Source organism: Notolepis coatsorum (assembly GCF_963971535.1).
Source record: "Notolepis coatsorum genome assembly, chromosome: 13".
Classification (NCBI taxonomy): domain Eukaryota; kingdom Metazoa; phylum Chordata; class Actinopteri; order Aulopiformes; family Paralepididae; genus Notolepis; species Notolepis coatsorum.
Window position 1 is genome coordinate 78,674,493 of NC_140177.1, and position 24,812 is coordinate 78,699,304.

At 44.1% G+C, this 24,812-nt stretch overlaps 1 protein-coding gene across 2 annotated transcripts in view; it reads right to left on the minus strand.

The window, feature by feature from the left end:
- Positions 1–24,184, minus strand: part of LOC311238923 (acyl-CoA-binding domain-containing protein 5A-like) — a 47,797-nt gene extending 23,613 nt beyond the window's left edge. For both annotated transcript variants that reach the window (XM_084327121.1, XM_084327120.1), the window contains exons 1-3: positions 24,059–24,184; positions 23,700–23,817; positions 21,258–21,381 (exon numbers count right to left, since the gene is read on the minus strand). In XM_084327121.1, the coding sequence (XP_084183247.1) occupies positions 21,258–21,381; positions 23,700–23,781 (206 nt within the window). In that variant the 5' untranslated portion in view covers positions 23,782–23,817; positions 24,059–24,184. The remainder of the gene's footprint in view (positions 1–21,257; positions 21,382–23,699; positions 23,818–24,058) is intronic.
- Between the last annotated feature and the right edge of the window lie 628 nt (positions 24,185–24,812).

The window sequence follows — 24,812 nt, forward strand, 5'->3', positions numbered from 1 at the left end:
CACTGTACAAACTAGACCCCATACTGGAGGACAACATCCTCAGAGTTGGTGGTCGTTTGAACAGGTCTGCATTACCATCAGAAACCAAGCACCCTGTCATTCTTTCCAAAGACCTGCATGTCTCCCAGCTCATTTTACGTCATATCCATCAACAACTAGGACACGCTGGGAGGAACCACATGTTGTACAGACTTCGACAGAGGTATTGGATAATCAATGCCAATTCAGCTGCAAGGAAGACTATTACAGAGTGCATGGTGTGTAGACGGCACAGAGGAAAACTTGGGGAACAGAAGATGGCAGACCTGCCTGAAGAGCGAGTTGTGCCAGACAAGGCTCCTTTTACTAAAGTGGGAGTTGATTATTTTGGGCCCATAGAAGTGAAAAGAGGAAGAAGCCTTCTAAAAAGGTATGGAGTGATTTTCACTTGTCTGACCAGCCGTGCAATACACCTGGAGGTGGCACATTCACTTGACACAGACTCTTGCATTAACGCCTTGCAGAGATTCATATGCAGAAGAGGCCCTGTGTCAAATTTAAGATCTGATAACGGCACAAATTTTGTTGGAGCAAACAAAGAATTGAAGCAAAGTCTTGCTGCTTTGAATAATGCAAGGATCCAGGATGCCTTAATTCAGGATGGAATTAAGTGGAGCTTTAATACGCCAACAGCCTCACACCAAGGTGGCGTTTGGGAGCGTCTCATTCGATCAGTAAGGAGTATACTGACCTCTGTTCTTGGACAGCAGGTTTTGGATGATGAAGGCCTGCAGACACTGTTTTGTGAAGTAGAGGCGATACTAAACGATAGACCCCTCACAAAAGTGTCTGATGACTCTAATGACCTTGAGGCCCTCACCCCAAACCATATTCTCCTGCTGAAAGGAAAACCCATATTTCCCCCAGGACTCTTTGAAAAGAGTGACCTGTAGATCAGAAGAAAATGGAAGCAAGTACAGTACATCGCAGAGCTGTTTTGGAAGAGATGGACATCCGAATACTTACTTGTGATGCAGGAAAGACAGAGATGGGCAGCTCCAAAAAGAAACTTCTCCCCAGGAGATATTGTCATTATTGCCGATGCTACAGCTCCAAGAGGATCCTGGAAGATGGGTCGAGTTTTGAGTACCAAGTCCGACTACAAAGGATTGGTCCGCTCTGTGTGCATCCAAACTAAAACCAGCGTTTTGGAGAGACCTGTGACAAAGATCTGCCTGCTGGTGGAGGCCACAGAATAATAATAATACCTGTTCTATCTATTCTCTCTTTCTATCCTGTCTTCTTACCATCTGTTTTCTTTCAGTGGCAGCAGAGAAGGAGACACAGAAGACGCTTGAATAGAAAGAATAGCTCCCTTACATGTTATATATATATAAGGGTAATTGTGACTCACAATTAGGGGCCGGTTTGTGGGAGCTATTAACTATTTTTACATTGATTTGTTATGTGATTTTGTAGTATTAATTTGTTTTTACGGCCATATTATTTAAGTTATGAGTCGCAGCTAAATGCTTTTACTTTGAAGGGGTTCTGGGCAATTGGGAAGCACAGCTGGGTGTATTTAGGTAATTAGAGGCAATAGCACAGTGGGCATCAGGGAAGGTATATGGTTTTTACCAGCGTCAGGAGATCATATAGAATCAAACATAATTTTTCTGTATTCTTTGATTAACAGACAATAAACACCACAAAACAGTCAAATGCTGTCTGGACAATGGACTTCCTGATCTGCGTGAGATTCGCTGCCCTGGTGCTTCAGTGGCTTTTTAGTTTTTATTAGTTGTTGTTGACAAATAGCCACTACACCTATTGTTTCCCATATTATAGCCCAATGCACACGAGTAATGGCGATCGCGATGGAACTACACAGATTATTCATTTTGGAGTACCTTCTGACTAAGGTAAGGTCAATTTATTTTTTTATCCTCTTTTTCTCCGCCTGATTTTTATTAATTCTTTTATTGATCTTTTTCCCCCTCCATTTTTCCTCCGATTTTCTCCCATCCCAATGTTAGTCGTTATGCCAATTCCCAATCCCCTTCCTGGTCGCTGCGCACTTACCCCCCACAGTCAGATCATCTGGGAGAGTGGAGGCTATCACGTGCTTCCTCCGACACACGTCCAGCCAATCAACCGCTTCTTTTCACCTGGCAGCGCGGATATTCTCCGAAAGGGCGTAGCGTGTGGAAGGATCACACTATCCCACTCAGGTCCCATCCGCGCTTAGCAGGCGCCCCGACCGAACTGTAGGAGTCGCTGTTTACAACGACCCGGACGCACCCCGCGAGCTTCTCCCACCCTCTAATACTGCCAATTGTATTAGTGTGAACGGCCAGCCAAGCTTGTGACAACCCCGGAGCTGTGAGCTGGATTCGAACAGGCGAATCCAGCTCACAGCTCCGGGGTTGGTGACGAACGCAATCTCCGCTACGCCACCTAACCGCCCCCTCTCCGCCTGATTTTCTATGCTTTTCTCCCCATCCCAATTTAGTCGTTATGCCAATTCCCCCCCTCCCCTACCTGGTCATTGTGCGCATGTTCCCCCTACTGGTCGGTACAAGGGAACCCTGAAGTCTACCACATGCTTCCTCCGACACATGCGGAGACAGCCAGCGGCTCTCTTTTCACCTGGCAGCGAGGACTCTCATAGGTGAAGTGTAACGCATGGGAGGTCACGCTGCCTTCACCACTTCCTGCCTTTCGCTGAGCAGGCGCCCAGACCTGACCTGTAGGCGTCGCTGTCCACAACGCCAGATTACCGCCCACGACTTCCCTCCCGCTAACTCAGCCAAATTAGTTAGTATGACGATTGGCCCAAGCCGCAGGCAATGCTGACTCCGAGAGTCAAGACTGCAGCCTCTTGCATTGGTGACGAGCGCAATCTCCGCTACGCCACCCGACCGCCCATAGGTACTGTAAGGTCTATTTTAGGTATATTTTACCAAACCTAAAACATGCTTTTGTATTGATCACAGTGTCGTATTTTACCGAACCTAAAACATGCCTTTGGTAACGATCGCAGCTTTGTGAACCCCCCCCCCCCCCCCCTCGTTGATGATTTTGTGAAGAAACATGTATATACGGTATATACCTTTGATTTGGAAATAATATAGGTTTCAGGCGAGCAACGCAAACGATTTGCGCATATGCATATAACACGCCATATCTCACAATTGTCACGTTTTAGACTCATACGTGAAAGTTGTAATAAGATATTTAAAAATATAAGAGATGAAACACTTTTGAAGGTATTTATTATAAAAAGTTAACAAGCACTGTAATATAAAAGTAAATAAGCAAAGTATTTATACAAGGTGAATATAGCAAGGTACAATTGAAATATAGATTGTTACAACCGGCCGGTTGAGTATAAAAGAAAGAAAAAACAGTCAAGTCATTGTGGGTCAGTCCAGCATGTCTCGTCCGTCCAGTCAGTGTCCAGTAGAAGTCAAAGCAGAAGAAGTGAAGAAGCAGTGAAGTCCCCCTCCTTCCCTATTCGAGTGTTTTATTAGCGATCCCATAGTCCAGTGTGTATGTGGTCTTTGTCCTGAGTGCACGTTGTGTGTCTGTGTGTATTGGTCCGCCTGTATGTCCGCCGTGCATGAGTGCGTGGAACGCACATTTACGTGCGCGTTTGTGCGTGTGTGTCTCTATGATAACGATCTGTGATTAATGGAGACTGGAATATGTGACCACTGGATGACCTGGTCGTATATTAGTTGGCTTGTGGCATTTTGTCATAATGAGTTGAATTTACTTGATCTGGCTAATCTGGTGGGATCTCAGCACCAAAGGAGTCACTGTGTGCGCGTTGAGAGCGAGGGTGTATGTATGTGTGTGTGTGTGTGTGTGTGTGTGTGTGTGTGTGTGTGTGTGTGTGTGTGTGTGTGTGTGTGTGTGGGGGAGATGTGTGCGTGTGTGTAGGTTTGTGTGTGTGTGTGCTTTGAGAGTGTGGGGGTGTGGATGTGTGTGTGTGTGTGTAGGTTTGTGTGTGTGTGTGCTTTGAGAGTGTGGGGGTGTGGATGTGTGTGTGTGTGTGTGTGTGTGTGCTTGTCCTATGTGTAAGTGTGTGTGTATGGCCTGCACCAAGGGTCAGCAGGTCACTGATAAGGATCTGTGAGTGGTCTGGCTGCATGGGCCAGAGAGAGAGAATCTAAGGGAACCGACTAGGCTTTGCATAGTGTAATAATGGGAGAATGTCTCTGCTATTAATTTACATGATACGTGTCATATTTCAACACTATCTAGAAAACGAGGATTATTTCAAAACGGGCGATGTTTAGTGTAGAAACAAACTGGTTTGTCAATGTTGGACTATAAACAGTGCCTGTCAAATGAGCCATACTATTGTCTCCATAGCTATAATACAGAACACACGATGGGTCCACAAACATCGCGAAAATGGTCAATAACGGTGGTGCCATTGAGTAAAGATGGGAAAACAGCGTGGCGCTCAATGAGTTAACAATCGCCCCCAAAAAGTGGCAAAAGTAGTTTTCGTTTTTGAGGACTGCATACTTTTCTTGCAAACCAAAATACTATACTTTATACTTATAGCACATGCATGAGCCTGGTCTCTTTTGAAAGATGACATTCTGATGTTTCTGGTACAATAAAGAAAAGTCACTTTTAGTGCTAATGAAATAGAGTAACATAGGTCTGAATTTGAGTTGTAGAAACCCTTGTTACTCACATTTTTCTGTAGTAGTTAGTAGTCCCTCTTAGCATGCAACGGCCCACATGTGGGCCCTCTTGAGGACGATTTGTCCACCGGCACTTTGGCAACTTTTTTTTTTAACTTGAACTTGAGGACTGCATACTTTTTTTGCAAACCAAAATACTATACTTTATACTTATAGCACATGCACAAGCCTGGGCCCTCATTTATCAACTTGACGTACGCACAGATATGTGCTTAACCCGTGCGTACGACCATTTCTAAGCAAAGTGTGGGATTTATCAATTTTAACTTGAACTTGACTTTGTGCTTATGTCTACGCACAGCTCTGAGCATGCTTAGCTGACACCCAGTGGTAGAATATCGTTACTACGGCATATGCGCTCCTCAGTTAATGCATTAGTTTCAACGCGGAAATAAGCTTCCGTGCATTAATCAAATCAAATCAAATCAAATTTATTTATAGGGCCCGACAACACACGTTAATGTCCCCATGGACCGTACAGGTCTTCTTTAAACAAGTCAAGAAGAAAACATAACAATAAGTCAAGAACAGAACAAGAACACCATAAGGTCCAAACATTTTTAGATGAATGCAAATAAATGAAAGAATGCAAGCACTCCCAGACATACCCCACGCGAAGGTAAGGAAAAACTCACTAAAACCTAACAATAGGGAAAAAAAGCTCCACAGGCAGTGTGGAGGAGAGAAACCTTAGAAGGGCCATTCAAGGGGGGATCTCCCTTCTTAGATGTTGGTGATAGTAGTGTTGCAGACGGACAGTTGGTAAGCATGCACTCATGTGTGTATGTATGTATGTATACTTCCAACACTGGCGTGTTCAACTTCTGTATGACCCGTAATTCATTATAGTTCATTGTAAAATGGCGACAGTAGTGTAATTATAACGGGCTCATGCGGGAACAAGAGGTTGGCTTGCTTGTTTGGCACGGGGGCAGAAGCAGAACACCCACCTCCAAACGCCATTAAATATTGTTTCAAATAAAAAGCGACATACTATTATTTTGTGTCATGTTTCCAAATAAGATTGGCCACAACGGAATGCTTTCTACTTCAATTTGTTGATTAGAATAGATTACCTCGCTCCGTTGAAACTTCACTGAGCTCAGCACACAGACATGATAATAATAATAACAACAACAATAATAATAATAGCTTCATTTTACATAGCGCCTTTCAAGAGACCCATGCAAGGTCGCTTTACATAGATGGGGGGGGGGGGGGGGGAATAACAAAGTAATAAAGATAGTGGACAGACTATGTAAATATGATGATGGGATTCAAGTTCGCGTTTTTATTGATCATAGGCATGCTGTCAGAGTATGATGTCATAATCAAACATTCTAGAACATTTGTCGTCACAGATCATGTCATAATAGAACATAGGCTACATGGCATGGTCCATCGTGATATTGTGTAGACTGTTATTACTGTACCACCCATTGTGACAACAGCCTTGTGAGCTCCCGCACACAAACATGATTGAATTCAAGTTCATGTATTGATCACATAGGCAGGCTACATCATACATGGCAGTGAGATTCATTGTTCTTGTATATGCTCTCGTATTATTGTTTATATAGGCTACCCAATACTGACATCAAAATAGATTGTATGCTTCTAGAAATCATATGCAGCAGGTAGAAAATTGACGGAAAATCCGTCGCGATTTGGAATAAAATTGAGGAGAACTTTAATCACTGGGTATTAATCAAACAAAACGGAAAAAGGCAGTCATATTCCAGCACGGTCTTTATTAGTGTTTGCGCTGCCCAGGCAGCAATGGTTAATAGATATCATATCCGACATCACTGTACGTGTACACGTCTGTCAGCCTGTCTCATAACACGCTTCCCTCGGTTTAGTCCATTTTTCCACATTTCATGGGGGTGTTCCATTACCGTATATGGTTAATCGGGGCGGTTTTGGTAAGCAAAAACGTGAAAGTGTGCACGAGCCTCAGCGTAGAAGCAAGGTGATATTTATCATGACAGGTGTGCGTAGGACCTGTGTACGCACGTGTGATAAATCCATTTTTTGTGCATGCAGACATTCTAAATTCTGTGCTTACGCGTGGAAATAGAAGGTTTTCTAAGAAAATTTGATAAATGAGGGCCCTGGTCTCTTTTGAAAGATGACATTCTGAAGTTTCCGATACAATAAAGAAAATTCACTTTTAGTGCTAATGAAATAGAGTAACATAGGTCTGAACCTGAGTTGTAGAAACACTTGTTACTCACGTTTTTCTGTAGTAGTTAGTAGTCCAGAAGTAGTATTTCCCCCAAAATTGGTATGGCTGAAAAAACACCCTGGGTCCATAGCCTGAAGTCTTGTGTAGTACATTTCATAGAAATCCGTTCATAAATTAGTGATTAGAAGCGGTTTTGGTCAAGAGTGAGAGAGCTCAGAAAACGATTTTCTCATAGATTTCAATGCATTCGACGGAGATTCCCTTCCTGTTTTGGCTCGTGACTTTTCACCTAGATTCCTGATTCGCTCATTCACACTTGGGGTACCATTGGAAAGCCCTACTCATTAGTTACAACTAGGGATGTCCGATATTATCGGCCTACCGATATTGGCATTAAAATGTGATATCGGAAAATATTGGTATCGGTTAAAAAAAAAAAAAAAAAACATTTACCTGAAATTATGGGGGGGAAACCCTGCATATATTGGTATCGGTTGATATCGGTATCGGAAATTAAGAGTTGGACAATATCGGTATATCTGTATCGGTAAAAAAGCCAATATCGAGCATCCCTAGTTACAACCCTGTCCAATAATTCTCGAGATCGCGAAATGATTGACGGAGGTAGAGGCTTGAGAGTCAGGAGTGGTATTTGAAAAAATAAAAAGTCTGGCGTGTACTTCGGCGCACGCCTCACATATCGGCATGTAACTAGAGAACCGCTGAACGGATTTTGTCGCCTGAAAGGGCTATTGACAGGCAACAAATAGGGCTTTAATTCGATATATATATTGTATTAACGGTTGCCAAAGTGCTGGTGGGCAAATCAAGAGGGCCCACATGTGGGCCGTTGCATGCTAATTGGGACTACTAACTACTACAGGAAAACGTGAGTAACAAGTTTTTCTACAACTCAAGTTCAGACCTACCGGTATGTTACTCTATTTCATTAGCACTAAAAGTGAATTTTCTTTACTGTATCAGAAACTTCAGAATGGCATCTTTCAAAAGAGACCAGGCTTGTGCATGTGCTATAAGTATAAAGTATAGTATTTTGGTTTGCAAAAAAAAGTATGCAGTCCTCAAGTTCAAGTAAAAAAATAAAAATTGGGGCGCCCTCATGGCGCATACCATAGTGCCTCGCGCACCTACGCGGCCGACCCGGGTTCGATCCCAGCTCCCGTCGTTATTTGTCGCATGTCCTCCCCACCTCTCCTCCCGTTCGCCCTCTCCTCTGTCGGTCCTGCGTGACCAATAAAGCTGTAAAAATGCTAAAAAATAATTTAAAAAAATTTATAAAAAGAAATTGCCACTTTTGGGGGCCAAACTAAAGTGGGTTATATTTGTATACATTCTTGAAGAATTTTATCTGCAGATGGACCATGTGCTTTTTGAAATATTCTTAATCTGTCATAAAGCATAATATATACATGTAGGTACATTTTCTCCAATGCTCACAATGTTACCAATGTAAGCAGATGTTTTACAGCCACAAAATATAGCAAATAAACCTTTTAAAAACTTGATAAAACATGTCTCCATTGCAATTTATTATTATTATTATTATTTTTTAGATGTGAAGCACATCTATGACTAGCGATGTCACTAACTCACTCAGTAACACACTCACTTATGGTTAGCCGCTTTGCCCCTAGTGGCAGCTCACAAGAAATGTACTTTGCATCGATGATGACACAGTGCATCTTTGTTATTCTTGGTGCTGGAGCTGCCCATTTGTTTACTGGTAGGCCTACATTTGGATCACTGATTGAGCCTTTAATCCAGACAAGTCCTATATAATAATAATAATAATGGATTGGATTTATATTAGGGCTGGGCGATATGGCCTAAATATGATATCACGATATTTTCTGACCTTTCGGCGATACACGATACACATCACGATGTTTTTCTTTTTTACCCCAAACAATTCATTATGAGGCTTACCAAGACAGTATTTGAGTTTGCAAGCTAACATTAAAGACAAAATAAAATACCCATGCATTTAGCATTTTTATATTATATATTAGATTTAGATTATTAGATTATATATTGCATATATTTAGCAATGAGATATTATATGATTTAGATATGAAATATGATGAATTGAAAATGGGGGACCCTGATGTAAACAAGACTAAAGTCTTTCTCTGGTCTGCATCCCCTTAACAATTGTATGTATTGAGCTGTACTGTACCCATTCTGCAATATGTTAATAAAGTTTTAAATCAATCAATCAATAGCATTTTAGCATTTTTATGAAACTACTGTATATACGTATGTCTCTAAATGTTTTGATGAATTGAAAATGGAGGACCCTTATGTAAAAAAGCCGAAAGTCTTTTTCTGGTCTTCATCCTCCTGTACTGTATTGCACCCATTCTGCAACCTTTTAATAAAGTTTTCATTCATTCTGACGGAAACATAATCATTTTGATTGACAGTCGAGTCTGCCAATTACGTCACACCGCTTGCCCCCGCCCTGCTGTTCTTAGCACCAATCGGCAAGCGCTATTAGTTTGACTTCCTGAATGTCCTGTGTGCTGAACAACAACAAAGCTACTAACGTTAGCTCCCCGCGGCCGTCGAGTAGGAGACCAGTGCTCCACAGGATGACTAAATGAGGCATAATGATTTTACTACAACGAATGTTATAATAAAAGCCTTTCCATACATCTGTCTGATTGAAAACTTTATTAACAAACCGCGGAATGGGCATATCTCAGCACGGGCTGAGATATGAACGAGTAACGTGTGGACAGATTGACGCGACACAATCCTCTTGGGCAAAACATCACGATATCCACGATACGTTGAAAAAGTGTATCGTTAATGAACTGTACCCGATATTTATATAATATCGTCATATCGCCCAGCCCTAATTTATATAGCGCTCTTCTCTGACTCAGAGCGCTTCACAGAGTCCATTATTCGTTCATACACAGTCATACCGGTGGTGGTAAGCTACAATTGCAGCCAGAGCTGCCCTGAGGCAGACTCACGGAAGCGTGGCGAATAATCATCGCCTACGGCCCCTCCGACCACCACCAACATTCATTCACATGCATACACATTCATACGAGGCAAGTAGGTTAAGTGTCTTGCCCAAGGACACAACGGCAGTGGGATGGACATGGGCTTGAGCGGGATTCGAACCACCAACCCTTCGATCATTGGACGACCCGCTCTACCCCTGAGCCATGTCTCTCTTTCAGCTGGAACACTGCAAATGATCAACACCATCAGAAAAGGTAAGCATAGCCTGTTATATCGAAATCTGCATAGGTTAACAATAGTATGAGTGTCTCCCAGTGCCTGAAACCGTGAGTGTTCTCTCCATTATATTTACAAAACATTTGGATAACAATTTGGTTAAAGTCAGATTGACATTTTTCTAAAGGAGTGAATAATCAATATTATATTCTGATACTGTATAACCCTGTGATGTGCTAATATGTATTTTCTTGGGACAGTGCCAGAAGACCTTTTGTAAGGCCGGGGATTATACCTGAATAGTATTATATGTTAAAAAGGTCTAGAAGAGATGCCATAGTGTAAACCGAAGACATAGTGTAAACCAAAGTCCTAGAAAAACAGGCCTGCCTGAAAAGACAGATATATGACATAGTGTAAACCGAAGACATAGTGTAAACCAAAGACCTAAAAGGATATAGGCCTGCCTGTAAAGACAGAGATATTGGGCAGACAAACATTGAATGCAGGACTGATTACGTTTGGGGGTGCGGGCAGTTTACGGACATATGGATTAATATTACCTTTGTCTTGTCCTGGTACTAGTCCCCTATATTGTCTCAGAACCACTGCAATTCAAGTCTGCAAAATAAGCTTAGACTGTTGTAAACCTATTTAAACGGCATGACTAGGGAATAAAGGAAAAAGTACTGGGTAGGTGATGTTATATTTCATTTATGTTTTGATTGTGTGAGCAATAGCTCAAAGCAGTGTGTTTTAAACCTAAACGGTGTCCATGTTTTTGAGAACCTTATGGAAACCTTGCGGTGCTAACAAGAAGGTTTTTCAAAAAAAGGCTGATTGACTGAATACAATTTCAATACAATCTGGCTGGCCGTTTTAGGTAGAGATCTGGGGGAAAAGTGGGTGGCTTAAACTGGGCTGATCTTAACAAAATACTTGGATGAAATGAGACATTCCTGATCTATTTGAACTATTCAAATATTAATGGAAGAAGTCAAAAGCATCCAAGAATTTTAAGATTACACTGTGGACGGGGTGGGAATCTTTAGAATTAGCTGACTGGCGCAGAAGTTTAAAATTGAATAAACAGAGAGGGTTGGCAAGGCAAAAAGTATTTGACCTACAACGGTCATAGGCTGTGTATAAATAGTATTTACCTATATATTTGACAAACTACACCCTACTACTTATGATATTCAACAAGTTTTCTTTTTTACAAAAACATACACAGAGAACTTTTATCTAAACATAACAGGCATCTGGAGTCCCACAAATCCTATTTATAAAACACACACACACACGTAGGAGGAGACCCCCTGCTGTCTAGCACGTGCTATTTAGGACACACACACACACCCCCGCACACACACACACACACACACCCACACACACACACACACAACGTGCTATTTAGGACACACACACACACCCCCGCACACACACACACACACACACCCACACACACACACACACACAACGTGCTATTTAGGACACACACACACACCCCTGCACACACACACACACACACACCCACACACACACACACACAACGTGCTATTTAGGACACACACACACACACACACACACACCCACACACACACACACACACACACACACACACACACACACACACACACACACAGTCTTACTATAATATATCCCACACACGCTCATTGCAGTATACAACATTAGTCTCAATCAAACCAAGATGGCGGATGTTGAAGAAACCACCCAATCTGTACTACAGAAAGTGTATCTACGGCTCGATGTGACCACAGAGCCCCAAGACAGAAGTAAGACAAGGAAGACTATGGAGAAATTGATAAAGAATTGGCAGATGAGGAACCTCTTCCCCCAGAACGAAGCGCCGGCTCCTTCGTTGGCAGACAGACTAAATGTGTTTAACCATGAGCAAGGGGAGCTTTCCTTGAGGACTATTGCATGGGAGAAAGGCGGAAGACACAGAATGGGACCCACCAAAACAGCATTGGACAAATCCCTGAAGCAGATGGCAAAAGTGACCTGTCTCCTAATGCACATTAAAAATGTGACCCCAATATCAGCAGTCTCTGTCTGTCCAGTCTCTATAGAAGACAGGTCAGACATTTTCACCCCGTTACAGCCTCACTTTTGCTCCACTCCAGGCTCAAATTCCTCTGCCCCTCCACTATACCCTAACCCAGCCAACCTATTAGACAGAACACCCCCAGAGTATACACCCCCCACCAATGCATGCCTTTTCCCTCAACAAACACAGGCCCCCATAATCCATATTACAAACGGGATCCTGGAAGTAGACGAGACCAGTAAAGACAGGGAGCTGACACAGCTGATCCATGATATCCGAGCCCTCAAACATAACACCACTGAAATAATAGAGGCCTGCAGGGAAGGGCAAGCAAGCTCCAGCGATAAGGAGGGACTGTCAGGCCCAAAAGGAAACATGACACCAAAGAATGTAGATGCAAGGAGGAGGAAAAAGGTGGAAGCTAGGACATGCTACAGTCCGGGCAGCGACACATACAGGACCAGCGCAGGTACTAGTCAAGCTTCAAAGGAGCTCTCATCTGGAGAAAGTGGGGGAGAAGAGAATGGATACACGGCCGATGCAGAGCCATGGGACAGAAACAATGACGTCAAAGAAGTAGAGGGGGTGGACAAAGTCATAGTGCTAGAAGGACGACTGAAACTACGAGGTGATGAGAAGAGCCCCAGAGGAAAATCCCTGGAGATAGCAGGTGGAGAAATGCTATTACAACACACTCCAGTGGGACACCACACAAGAGCAAGAGAAAGAGCCAGAGAGAGGGAGGAAGGAGCAGCCGGTCAGTGCCCCCTTGTGACCTCTCACCATGGACAAGGAGCAGCCGGTCACAACATGTGCCCTCTGGTGGCCACTCATCATGGACTTACTATATACCAGGCCTGGTGCCACAGGGACCTGGAGGCCTTAGTGGCGAAGCTACCCCCGCTGGCCAAAGGAGGGCAGCGATGGATAATGGAGGTTGAGAAATTTACTGCCGGAGATACTCTATGTCTGGGAGATCTCAGGGCCCTGATGGGAAGATTGGAAGGAAGACTAAAGGCAAGAACCATAGATACCCAGGCAAATTGCACTAACTCCCCAGATGAAGATAATTTCAATCAACACAGACAGTTATATTGGGCTGGGGTCCGAGATGTATACCCCACTACAAGGACTCTCTCCTCCCTAGCCAGTCTGAAGAAGGAACAGGGTGAGGAGATACATGCCTTCCTGAAAAAGTGTGAAGAGGTGTGGTTGGAAAGCACAGGAGAAAGACATGATAGCTCCAATGCCACCACCATGTTGTGGAGAAACGCAGTGGTACATGCCCTTCCCCAGGCAGTGCAAGACCGATTGGAGGACATTGTGGGTCTGGATACGAAAGACGACGAGGAATGGAAAGCCCACCTCATCCATTATGACAACAAACACAAGAAAATTCAAAACGACAATGATGAAGAAATAAAGACATTGGGAAAGAGATTGTTGAAAATGCAAGTGGGTGAGAAAGACGATGAGGCCAACAGGGTAAGGAGAGGGAAAAAACAAATGTTGATGGGTCACATGGGGCCACCCATGCAACAAGAAGCTGTGGAAGCTCCAGCCACTGTACCCTCACCCATGCCACCACCACAGCAACAGTGGCCCGCTTACCCCACTCCCATGGCTCCCTATGCGTACCCACCCCCATACCAATACCAGGCATACGGGCCTCCAATGAACAGAGGGCCACCAAGAGGAAGAGGAAATGGGAGGTTCAATCCACCGCCACAACCAACTGGATGTTACATCTGTGGACATGGTGGCCACTGGGCCCGGGACTGTAGTCAGAACATACAGAACAGAGGCGGACAGAGGGGCAACCCTAGAGGAGGATACAGCCCCAGAGGAAGAGGAGGACCTCCGCAACAGGAAGGATCCAGAGGTTACCCGCCGAATGCCTCCCAATTGCCTATGTCAGCATGGGAGACTGAAGAGTGGGGACCACAATGAAGATGCCCAAAGGATCCAACCACAGGTATAGCGGTACCGGCCCACCAAGAACCAATGGTTACCTGTGAAATTGAGGGTGAAATAATACAGCTCATGGTGGACACCGGAGCCGCAGTATCGGTTATCACCAGCCTCAAGGGAAAGTCCCCACCACTTTCCACAAAGACTCTCAACACAGTTGGATACTCGGGAAAATCTGAAATGCAGAAATATACCACGCCATTGGTCACCACAGTAGGCTGTCAAACTCTTCTCCATTCCTTCCTCCACGCACCCAAATGCCCCGTCAACCTATTAGGAAGAGACCTTTTGGTCAAAATAGGAGCTGTAATCCTCTGCTCTCCAGATGGCCTTATCCTGCGCCTCCCTGGAAGCGCTGAAAACCTTACAACATACAGCAGTGGAGAAAGGATATTAATGTTGGGAACTCCAGACACCCCACAAGAAACCACTCAAGTCTACTGGAGTAGGCTACTCACTACTGGTATTGACACCCCAGAAATACAAAGATGTTACATGTTATGGAAACCTTGGATAAACACCCTGGGAGCATTTGGGCCCCCGATAGACCCCCTTCATCTTACCTACAACTACCTCAGACGACCCGATGAGGAGTATCAACAAGCCTGGGAAGAGGACAAAGAAAATAATACTGAGAAGATACAGATATCAGACCTCTATGTGGGACAACAAGGAGTCGCTGCACAATGCCTACTCACCCCAGAACAACAACAGTGGTATGTCCTGGATGAAGAAGCCACCCCACACATCACCCTAGCGGTAGCAGTGGGACAAGAAGCAAGGTCACTGGGCCATATGATGAGAAAAGCCCTGGCCAGCACATGGTTACCCACCAGGTCACCCAAGCTCTTCGTCAATCCTGAAGGCACCATGTGGAGAATCCTTCACAACGGCACTGATCAAGGCCAGTTGGAAAAACAGGAATTAGAACGGGACCATGGAAGAGAACATACTAACCATCCAGACACGGAAGAATGGCTGCAGAACATCCCACATACGTTATGGACCACCGGCCCCTATGATGTGGGACTAGTGGCCAATAGAGAAGTTTCAGTCACCCTCAAGCCAGACCAAACCCCCTGTTGGAGGCCCCAGTACAAACTCAAACCAGAACAGATCAATGGAATTGATGACACCATCCGAGGACTCCTAGAAGTTGGAGTCTTAAGACACACCACATCTCCCTGGAACACCCCCATACTGCCAGTACCCAAAGCAGGAAACAATGGATGGAGAATGGTCCATGACCTGCGAGAAGTCAACAATGCAACAGTAACAGAAAACCTTCCTGTGCCTGACCCCTATGTGGCGCTGCAGAACATTGATCCGTCACATACCCACTTCTCCGTCATCGACTTGGCAAATGCATTCTTCTGCCTGCCCCTCGATCCAGAAGTTCAAGATATGTTTGCCTTTACCTATAAAGGACTTCAACTCACCTACAATAGGATGCCGCAAGGCTACAAGGGTAGCCCTGGACTATTCAACCAAGCACTGAAGAAGGACCTAGACACCCTGGCACTGCCGGAAGGAGTCATTCTGATTATGTATGTGGATGATCTGCTCTTGGCTGCCCCCTCTGGTGAGACCTGTCTAAAAGCCACCTCCGATCTGTTGGTATTCCTAGCCAAAATTGGCTACAAGGTTAAAAAGGAGAAAACCCAGATAGCAAGACGAACCGTTACTTTCCTTGGAAGGCTCATCTCAGCAAACAGCCTGACGCTGTCCTCATCTCAACGAACCTCCATCCTCACCCATGGGAAACCAAGAACAGTGCAACAGATGTTGGCTTTCTTGGGCTTGACCGGTTACAGCAGATCCCATATACCTGACTATGTGTCCCTAACTCAGGCCTTGAGGGACATGATTACAGAAGCTGGCAACAGGAACCTCACAGCGGTACTGGATTGGACACTGGAAGGAGAAGAAGCATTCACCCAGACCAAACAAGCCCTGGCACAGGCTGCTCACCTGTGCACTCCAGACTACTCACAACCATTCTACTTGGATGTTTCTGAAACAGAAGGGGTGGTAAACGGAGTTCTGTTTCAGAAAAAGGAGGGGGAACGAAGGATACTAACATATCATAGTTCAAAACTCGACAACATCGAAAAAGGTCAAGCAGGATGTACAAGACACCTGGCGGCACTCGCCAGAGCCATTGAGAAGACAGCTCACGTGGTCATGTGCCACCCCCTCAAGATAAACACAACTCATGGAGTAGTCGCATTCCTGAGCTCCAAAGCCTTCACCTTCTCGCCAATCAGAAGAATCAAGGTTTCTGAGACCCTCACACAACCACACATCAGCTATGAATCAGGAAGAGTGAACATAGCCACCGGACTAACATCAAAAGACCTGGAACCACATGACTGTAGTTACATCGCCCAGAAAGATCTGAGAATCAGAACAGATCTACAAGAGGAACCACTACCAAACCCAGAAAAGGTCATGTACAGTGATGGATGCTGCTACAAGGGTGAAACAGGAAACGTTGCCTCCTACGCAGTGGTACAACAAAAAGGTTCCCAAACAATAACTCTGGAAGCAGCCATCATACCACAACCAGCCTCAGCACAACTGGCGGAGATCAAAGCCTTAACCAGAGCACTGGAATTAAGTGAAGGTGCCAGAGTAAACATCTACACAGACTCAGCGTATGGCCATGGAGCCGTTCATGTCAATGGACCCCAGTGGATAAGAAGAGGTTTCATCACCTCCCAGAAAGCACCTGTCAAACATGCAGAAGCACTCAGAAAACTGTTAGCGGCTGTACTGCTCCCCCGGGAGGTAGCCGTTATAAAGTGCAAAGGACATCAGAATTCGACCTCACCCATAGCCCGGGGAAACGATGCAGCAGACAAAGCGGCCAAAAAAGCAGGAGGTTACACAGGACAGATGGTGAGCCTCCAGGAAGAAAACAGACCAGAGCTAACTGAAGACAGCATTAGAGAAATGCAAAAAGAAGCAGGACCTTATGAACAAAATCAATGGGCAAGGAAAGGAGCCCAATGTGAAAAAGGAATCTGGAGGGCACATGACGGCCGCCTAGTAGCTCCTGCAAAACTATGCCAGCTACTCATAAAACAGGCCCATGGCCCCACCCACGTCAGCAGACGGAGAACCACCAAGGAAGTAGAACTACAATGGTGGCACCCTTACATGAAGGACATGATAGAAAACTACATTACAGATTGCGACACTTGTAATGCATACAACAACAAAAAAACATACAAGCTCCCCATGGGAAGGTTCCCTGTCCCTGATGCACCATTTAAGGAAATTTGTATTGACTACACTGACATGGGGGCTGAAAACGTTGTAAGGGGCTACAGATACATACTGGTGATGGTGGATAGATTCACCAGGTGGGTTGAAGCAATCCCCTGTAAAAAGGAGGATGCTGGATCGGTCATTAAGTGGCTAAAAAATGAACTAATTCCACGGCACGGTGTCCCCCGGCTCATAAGGTCCGACAATGGGACTCATTTCACCAGCCAAAAGCTAGGTGAGGTGGAAAAATACTTAGGAATAGAACACAAATATGGCAGCGTTTACCATCCTGCCTCGCAAGGTTTGGTCGAGCGAGCAAATCAGACCTTGAAAAGGAAGATAGCAAAAGCTTGTCATGGGACAAAGCTGAAGTGGGTGGATGCCCTGCCTCTTGCATTGATGTCTATGAGATCCTCTCAAAATGAGAAAACTCATCTCTCCCCTCATGAGTTAATGACAGGGAGACCAATGCCAGGCCCACCTAGAGAGGGAGTGTGTGAACCCACTTTGAACATATGGGAGATAGAGGTGGAAGATTACCTAAAGACCCTCACTAACATCACTCAAGTCTTGTCTACACAGGTTCAGAGATCCGGATCCGAGGAGGATCAGGAGGAAGCAGATAAGACTCCTGTTAAGCCTGGAGATTGGGTACGGGTTAAAGTTCACAAAAGAAAGTGGACTGAACCCAGGTGGACAGGGCCTTGGGAAGTGGTTGAACACACATCCCACGCCCTGAAAGTTAGAGGAAAAACAGGAGCTCATTGGCACCACCTCACACATTGTGTACCTGCACAGGCACCCTCTCGAACAGTCGGAGAGATTAGAACCGATTTGGCTGCGCTGGAACAATCAAAGTAATGACAATTTGGCTACTTGATCAAGAACTAACAGAAACGGCGCAAACGGACGATATTGAGTCTGTAGATACCTTAGACATAACTCAATCCACAATTCTCACCCCTCCCCAAACAAAACACGACCAACAATTATACCTCACTCAGTTTGTTATTTCCGCCTGTCAAAAGGGCTCAGCAACCGTATTCCGTATTCAGGAAAGTATTCATGTATCACCAGGAAAGACCCCTGTTTATCAGCATGTTCACCTCCATAGCCTGGCCCCCCCTACCTGACTGATAATGTGATCTCCTTCTCCCCTACCGCCCCACCCGTTTCCCTCCGGTCCTCTTCCACTCTTTCCCTCACTGTCCCATCATCCAAACTTAAAGGTTTTGGTGACCAGTCTTTTTCATGAGCTGCACCCAGACGGTGGACCACCCTCCCTCAGACTGTCCGTGACTCTCCCTCACTCTCCACCTTTAAAGCCAGACTCAAAACCTACCTGTTTTTTGAACTTTCCCTACCCATAACCACCCTCCTCCAACCTACCACCTCCCTTTCCCCTTCCCTACTTCCTCTCCCTCACCTGCCCCTTCCCCTCGGCTTCCTTACTTCCCTGACTACTGGACTCTGCATCTGTTACTTGTTTACCCGTGGTTAAAGGTCCTCTGTCCTCATACTGTTGCTCATTCCCTGTGATTCTCTGTTTCTTTGTTTCTTTGTTTTTACTCACGGTCAGCGTTTTTGGGTTCTTGAAAAGTGCTTTATAAATCAAATGTATTATTATTATTAATAACATGACTAGAACCTGTTGAAACAGTATGAAAGAACACCAGTATGAAAGAACACCAGATGGGAAGTGAATAAATCGGGGCCATTGTTTCCAAATCAAGCTTGCCCTACTGGTAAAATGAAAGACGAGTTGAGTGAATGACATGGAATGGATGGAAGGTGATAATGATAAAATGCAAATAATCTAATTATTATCAGAATAATTCCGAGATCACTCACGTGAAGAAGATGGGTCCAGCGATAAGAAGATTTTTTCGTACGGTTATTGCTATATTTTTGCGCCCTACGCAAAGGAGGGATGGAGTGTGACCTTCCAGGCATGACATCCCTTCTTCACATTTTTTCCGCGGTTTTTGGTGATGTTATTAGATTTGGCTAATGCATTGTTAGCATGCTGCACGTGTGTTTACTGTGTGGAACACCACATATTTATTTCTTTATACTGCAGATGTAATATACGGTTGTTATATGGATGTTTTCATTAGTTATTACACCATGTATAATTGCCAACCATACGCCAATGTCAGAAGCTTATGCCTTATATTTTACTGCCTATGCGGTCTCACCCATTGTGTATTAAAAAATACCTTCGTCTGGACAGAGAGATGGTGAGTAGAGTTTCCCCTTGACCAAATCGTACTGTCCCGCAGGGGTTTTCGCTCTCACACAATAGGGTTGGAGGATTTGGCATATCATATTAACTTCTGTTATGGTTTGGTAATTATTATGGTAGGTTTGTGGTTTTCAGTTGTTCACACCATAAAATTGGTGTGAAAGGAGGGATTGTCAACATTAATACAATTATTCTTCTATCATTCTTATGTGTTGTAAATCTCCTCTAGTGTGTGGCAATACCAACAGCTATTTCTGACCAGGCCATGCAGCTGTTGGTAGGAAGCACAGACAGAGAAGGCAGGATTTGGCCTACTAAGATAAGCTAGTTACAGTATGCATAAATATATGCCATAAGAATCAATCTACTGTTCCAGTTATCCATTGTAAGAATGTATAGACAACCATCTACAAATATGTATACTATTACAAAATGTGCTGTTTACTGTATTAAAGCAGGCCATGGTCATATAGAAATGCACTAATTCGACCCACAGTATGTCCTTCACTTATGAACCACCTGTGACAAAGCTAAAATAGTGATGTTCTCGGTTTACAGTCTGTCTCCTTGTTTAGACGTGTTGCATGGAGTATAAATTGACAAGGGAGGAAGCATTTGGACACACGTCTTTGCGAAGTCTTTGAGCTAAGTACTGATTTTGTGTCCACTCCACAGCTGTGATGTGTATTCTCTGTAATATTGTTTTATTCACTCTGTAATAAATCTTTGAACCTAAAACCTTCTCCTTACCGTCTCTCCAAGGTCAAATTAACTGAACCCGACAGTATACACTATAATATCAGTAATATATCTGACATCATAGGCGTAGTTTTACTATATATGTCCCGACATGTCCCTACCAAAGCCACAGAAACACAAATTGTCCCTACAAAAAGATTATTCTGAGTGAAAATTGTAGTTTTAGTATTATAATTCACAACACTGCGGTTTTGCAAAAGAGTAACATATGGGTTATCTAGCATGAGAGCAAGTGGGTGGAATTTGACCATGAAGTCATCCTGCTTCTTTTATCTGTCTTGCCTGAACATCTCATAAACAGAACCAAACGTGTTGTAAATCTCACATCCTATAGTGTGTCAGTGACCATAGAAAAGTCATAGGCACACCTGTAGGCAATTTAATCTCTGAAATCTTTTTTCTTTTGGTAAGGTTTTTTGGACCAAATTTGCTATCAATTTATATGCAGCAAGTGCACATGTAGGCCAAGTGCATCAGTTCAGGAGGTTAATAAAAAAAACAGTCATCAGGATCATCTTTATATTTATATGTTGTGTCTGTCCACTATGTTTGTTACTTTGTTATTCCCCCCCCCCTATGTAAAGCGACCTTGGGTCTCTTGAAAGGCGCTATATAAAATGAAGCTATTATTATTATTATTATTATTATTATTATTATTATTATTATTATTATTATTATTATTATTATTATTATTATTATTATTATTATTATTATTATTATTATTATTAGTGCAAAAAGAACAATTCTGCACTTCATGCACTTGCATATTAAGTGTTCGTAGTTTGTACCAAAGATGGAATCAAACCTACACCCCTGATGTGTCATTATAGTCACCATTTAGCTTTCCCACGGGTATCCCAGAAGCCAGTAGGCCTGGAGATGTTGCAGGGTCCCAGGGTGGCCTGTTTGTAGTAACTATAGAACATCAGCATCATGTCATCCGAGGGCTGGAAGGGACCTGAGAGGGGGGGGGGGGGGGGGCAACACGGAAGAAAGGCAGAGAAAAAGAAAGAGGGAAAGTTAAATGAATATCAAGAAAGTCTGAATCAATGGCGGCTGGGTGGCGCAGCGGAGATTGCGCTCGTCACCAATGCAAGAGACTCCGGTCTCGAATCCGGGTGTCAGCATTGCCTCCGGCTTGGGCCGGCCATCATACTGGCTCAATTGGCAGAGTCAGCGGGTGGAAGTCGATGGGTGGTAATCTGGACGTTGTGGACAGCAGCTCCTACAGGTTGGTTGGGGGACGCCTGCACAGCAGAGACAGGAAATAGCGGGGGTAGTGTGAGCCTCCTACACCTCGCCAATGAGAGTCCGCACTGGCAGGTGAAAAGATGTGACAGGCTGCCTCCTTGTGTACCGGAGGGGACACGTGATGCAAGGCTTCTATCCTCCCTACAACCGACCAGTGGGGGGCATATGCAAGCAACGTTCAAGACAGGGGCGGGGATAATTGGAAACACGAAATTGGGATGGGAGAAAAATAAGGAGAAAAAGTGGATACATTTTTTTTAAATCTGAATCATGTCAAGGAATCGGTAGTAACTACACAGGTATAAGCGTTATTATTGGTTTGTATTTTAGAGCCTACACTGGCAGGATATGATAGGATAGCAGATTAATCAGCATGCAGTATGTATGTGTAGTTCTGAGAGCTATGACAAAAGGCGCTTAAAACAAAATTACAAACATCACAAAACAAACTGGTCAGACTACTACTTGACCTGAACCCCAGAACCCACCTCACCCCTGCCCACTTTGACAACCTAGGATGGCTTAGAGTAGACGACAGAGTACAGCAACTTGCAATGGGCCTGGTCTACAAGATACACTATACGGGCGGTTAGGTGGCCGAGCGGAGATTGCGTTCGTCACCAGCCCCGGAGCTGAGCTGGATTTGCCTGTTCGAATCCAGCTCACAGCTCCGGGGTTGTCACCAGCTTGGCTGGCCGTCTGCACTGATACAATTGGCTGTATCAGAGGGTGGGAGAAGCTGGCGGGGTGGGTCCGGGTCGTTGTAAACAGCAACTCCTACAGTTCGGTCGGGGCGCCTGCTAAGCGCGGATTGGACGTGAGGGGGATAGTGTGGTCCTCCCACACGCTACGCCCTCTCAATGAGAATCCGCGCTGCCAGGTGAAAAGAAGCGGTGATTGGCTGGACGTGTGTCGGAGGAAGCACGTGGTAGCCTCCACTCTCCCAGATGATCTGACTGTGGGGGGTAAGTGCGCAGCGACCAGGAAGGGACTGGGAATTGGCATACGACTAACATTGGGATGGGAGAAAATCGGAGGAAAATGGAGGGGGAAAAAGACCAATAAAAAAAAAATATATATATACACTATACGACCGGGGTGCCCATGTACATGTCAAAATACTTCCCAAAGGTCAGTGAATACCACAACCACTACACCAGAGGAAGCTCAACAAATCATGTTAAACCCAGATTCGGCTCAAACAAGGGACTAAACACGTTTCGCAATTATGCCACAACAATGTGGAACGCCCTACCCAAAGCTGTAAAGGAATGTGAATCCCTGCCCACATTCAAAACCGCTCTTAAAGAGCACCTACGGGAGGCTGCAATTTGAAACTGGCCACCGTAAATGCCAAAAAAAACCACCACCTCCTAATAGACAGTCTCCTCCCCACCGCATGTATATATTCCCTCCCCGCCGTATGTATATTTCCCTCCCACCCACCCACCCCCTCCTAATGTACAGTCCCCTCCCCATCATATGTATATACTCTGTCAGGATCTAGGGGTAACAGTACTGTATATTTGAATACCGCTTATTTCACAAATGTATCAGTACTAAATACCTATATGTCCCTATGCCATAAATGTCATGTATGTTGTGTATGTCATAAATGTCTATATGAATTGAAAATGGGGGACCCTGATGGAAACAAGACAAACGTCTTTCTCAGGTCTGCATCCCCTTAACAATTGTATGTATTGAGCCGTACTGTATTGTACCCATTCTGCAATCTGTTAAATAAAGTTTTCATTCATTCATTCATTCATGATGATAGCTGTAGTAAACATGTCTTTTTAATCAGGCTCTTGCTCCAATCAGCTTTATCAACATGGCGATGACGTCATAAATCCTCGGGATGATGTAGGTCAATCACCTGCTGTAATGTCCATGAGTGTTTATATACACAGACAACAAGCAGTGTGAACAGAAACAGAAACGCTCTCCTTCGCAACCCATCCACTACACTAGCACAGTCGCTGTCACTCAGCCTATAACGAGAAGAGTGGAATAGACTATTACCATCTTCAGGCAAACTCCGGATCACTCTCACTGCGGCATCGAATCTTGCCTCGAGATTGTACTTGTCCTCCTCCTGCGCCATGCTTGGTCCAACAAGGGAGATGATGAATATTTACGTCTTGAAGGGAAATATATAACGTTGTATTAGACAAATATCCACAATTCTTAAACTAGGTTTTTTAACCATGTTCAATTCAACGAGTTTTGGTCACAGTGAGCGAGCTACACATTATAAAGGGATGTGGTTTTTGCGGTATTAAAATCAGAACATATTTTTAACGTTTTTAATTCATTTAATTCCATGTCATGTTTATGTAAATATAATGCACCGCTAAGTGGTATATTTGTAAGGAACTCACCGTAACGTGCATGTCTGCCGGCGAATATATTTTTTTATAGCCCCATGTCTGCGATATGCATCAGAAGAAGCCGACCTCAAATTCGGTTGGGGATGAGCTGAACAGTCAGCATAAGCATTATCAAATATGTTAGGGAACTGTAGTTTTTTGTTGAAACTGATTCCGCCACCTATGGGCTAATTATCGGTGTTTACTCCTTCAAGACCCACAAACCCCTATTATGTGGGGTTTGAAGCATAGGGATAGATGGGAAATGTAGTAGTGTTGGTCGGGAAATCAAATATTTGTGTAAGGCCTGCCCTGGATATCATTTACAGTATTTATAAATTATGTGTGAGCGCACTGAATAAAAATCTATAAAGGTACATTGTTTATTTGCAAGTTCCATATTGTCAGATACATGCATTATGTGCTGTGAGGCCTTGCAGCTATGGCAAATTTGATCATTATCCAAACTATCTCTTGCGTATAAACATTTTAAACATTCCCAAACGGTGTAATAAAATGTATGTCAGGTGTGTCAACATAAAAAAAAAATGATCCACCGGATTCATAGATATACCTTTATTTTAGCATGTATGGCGCCACCAATTGGTCTGTTTGAAAATGCCTCAACAAATCACTTTAACCACTATTGCTAACAAATGCTAACATTTCTCAAATAAAAAAAAACACTGGTACAGGTCCAAATGTACATTGTTTGTCTAATAAAACAAGGCGAATTGTCCACTTGCAACGTTGCCAAAGGCGCAAA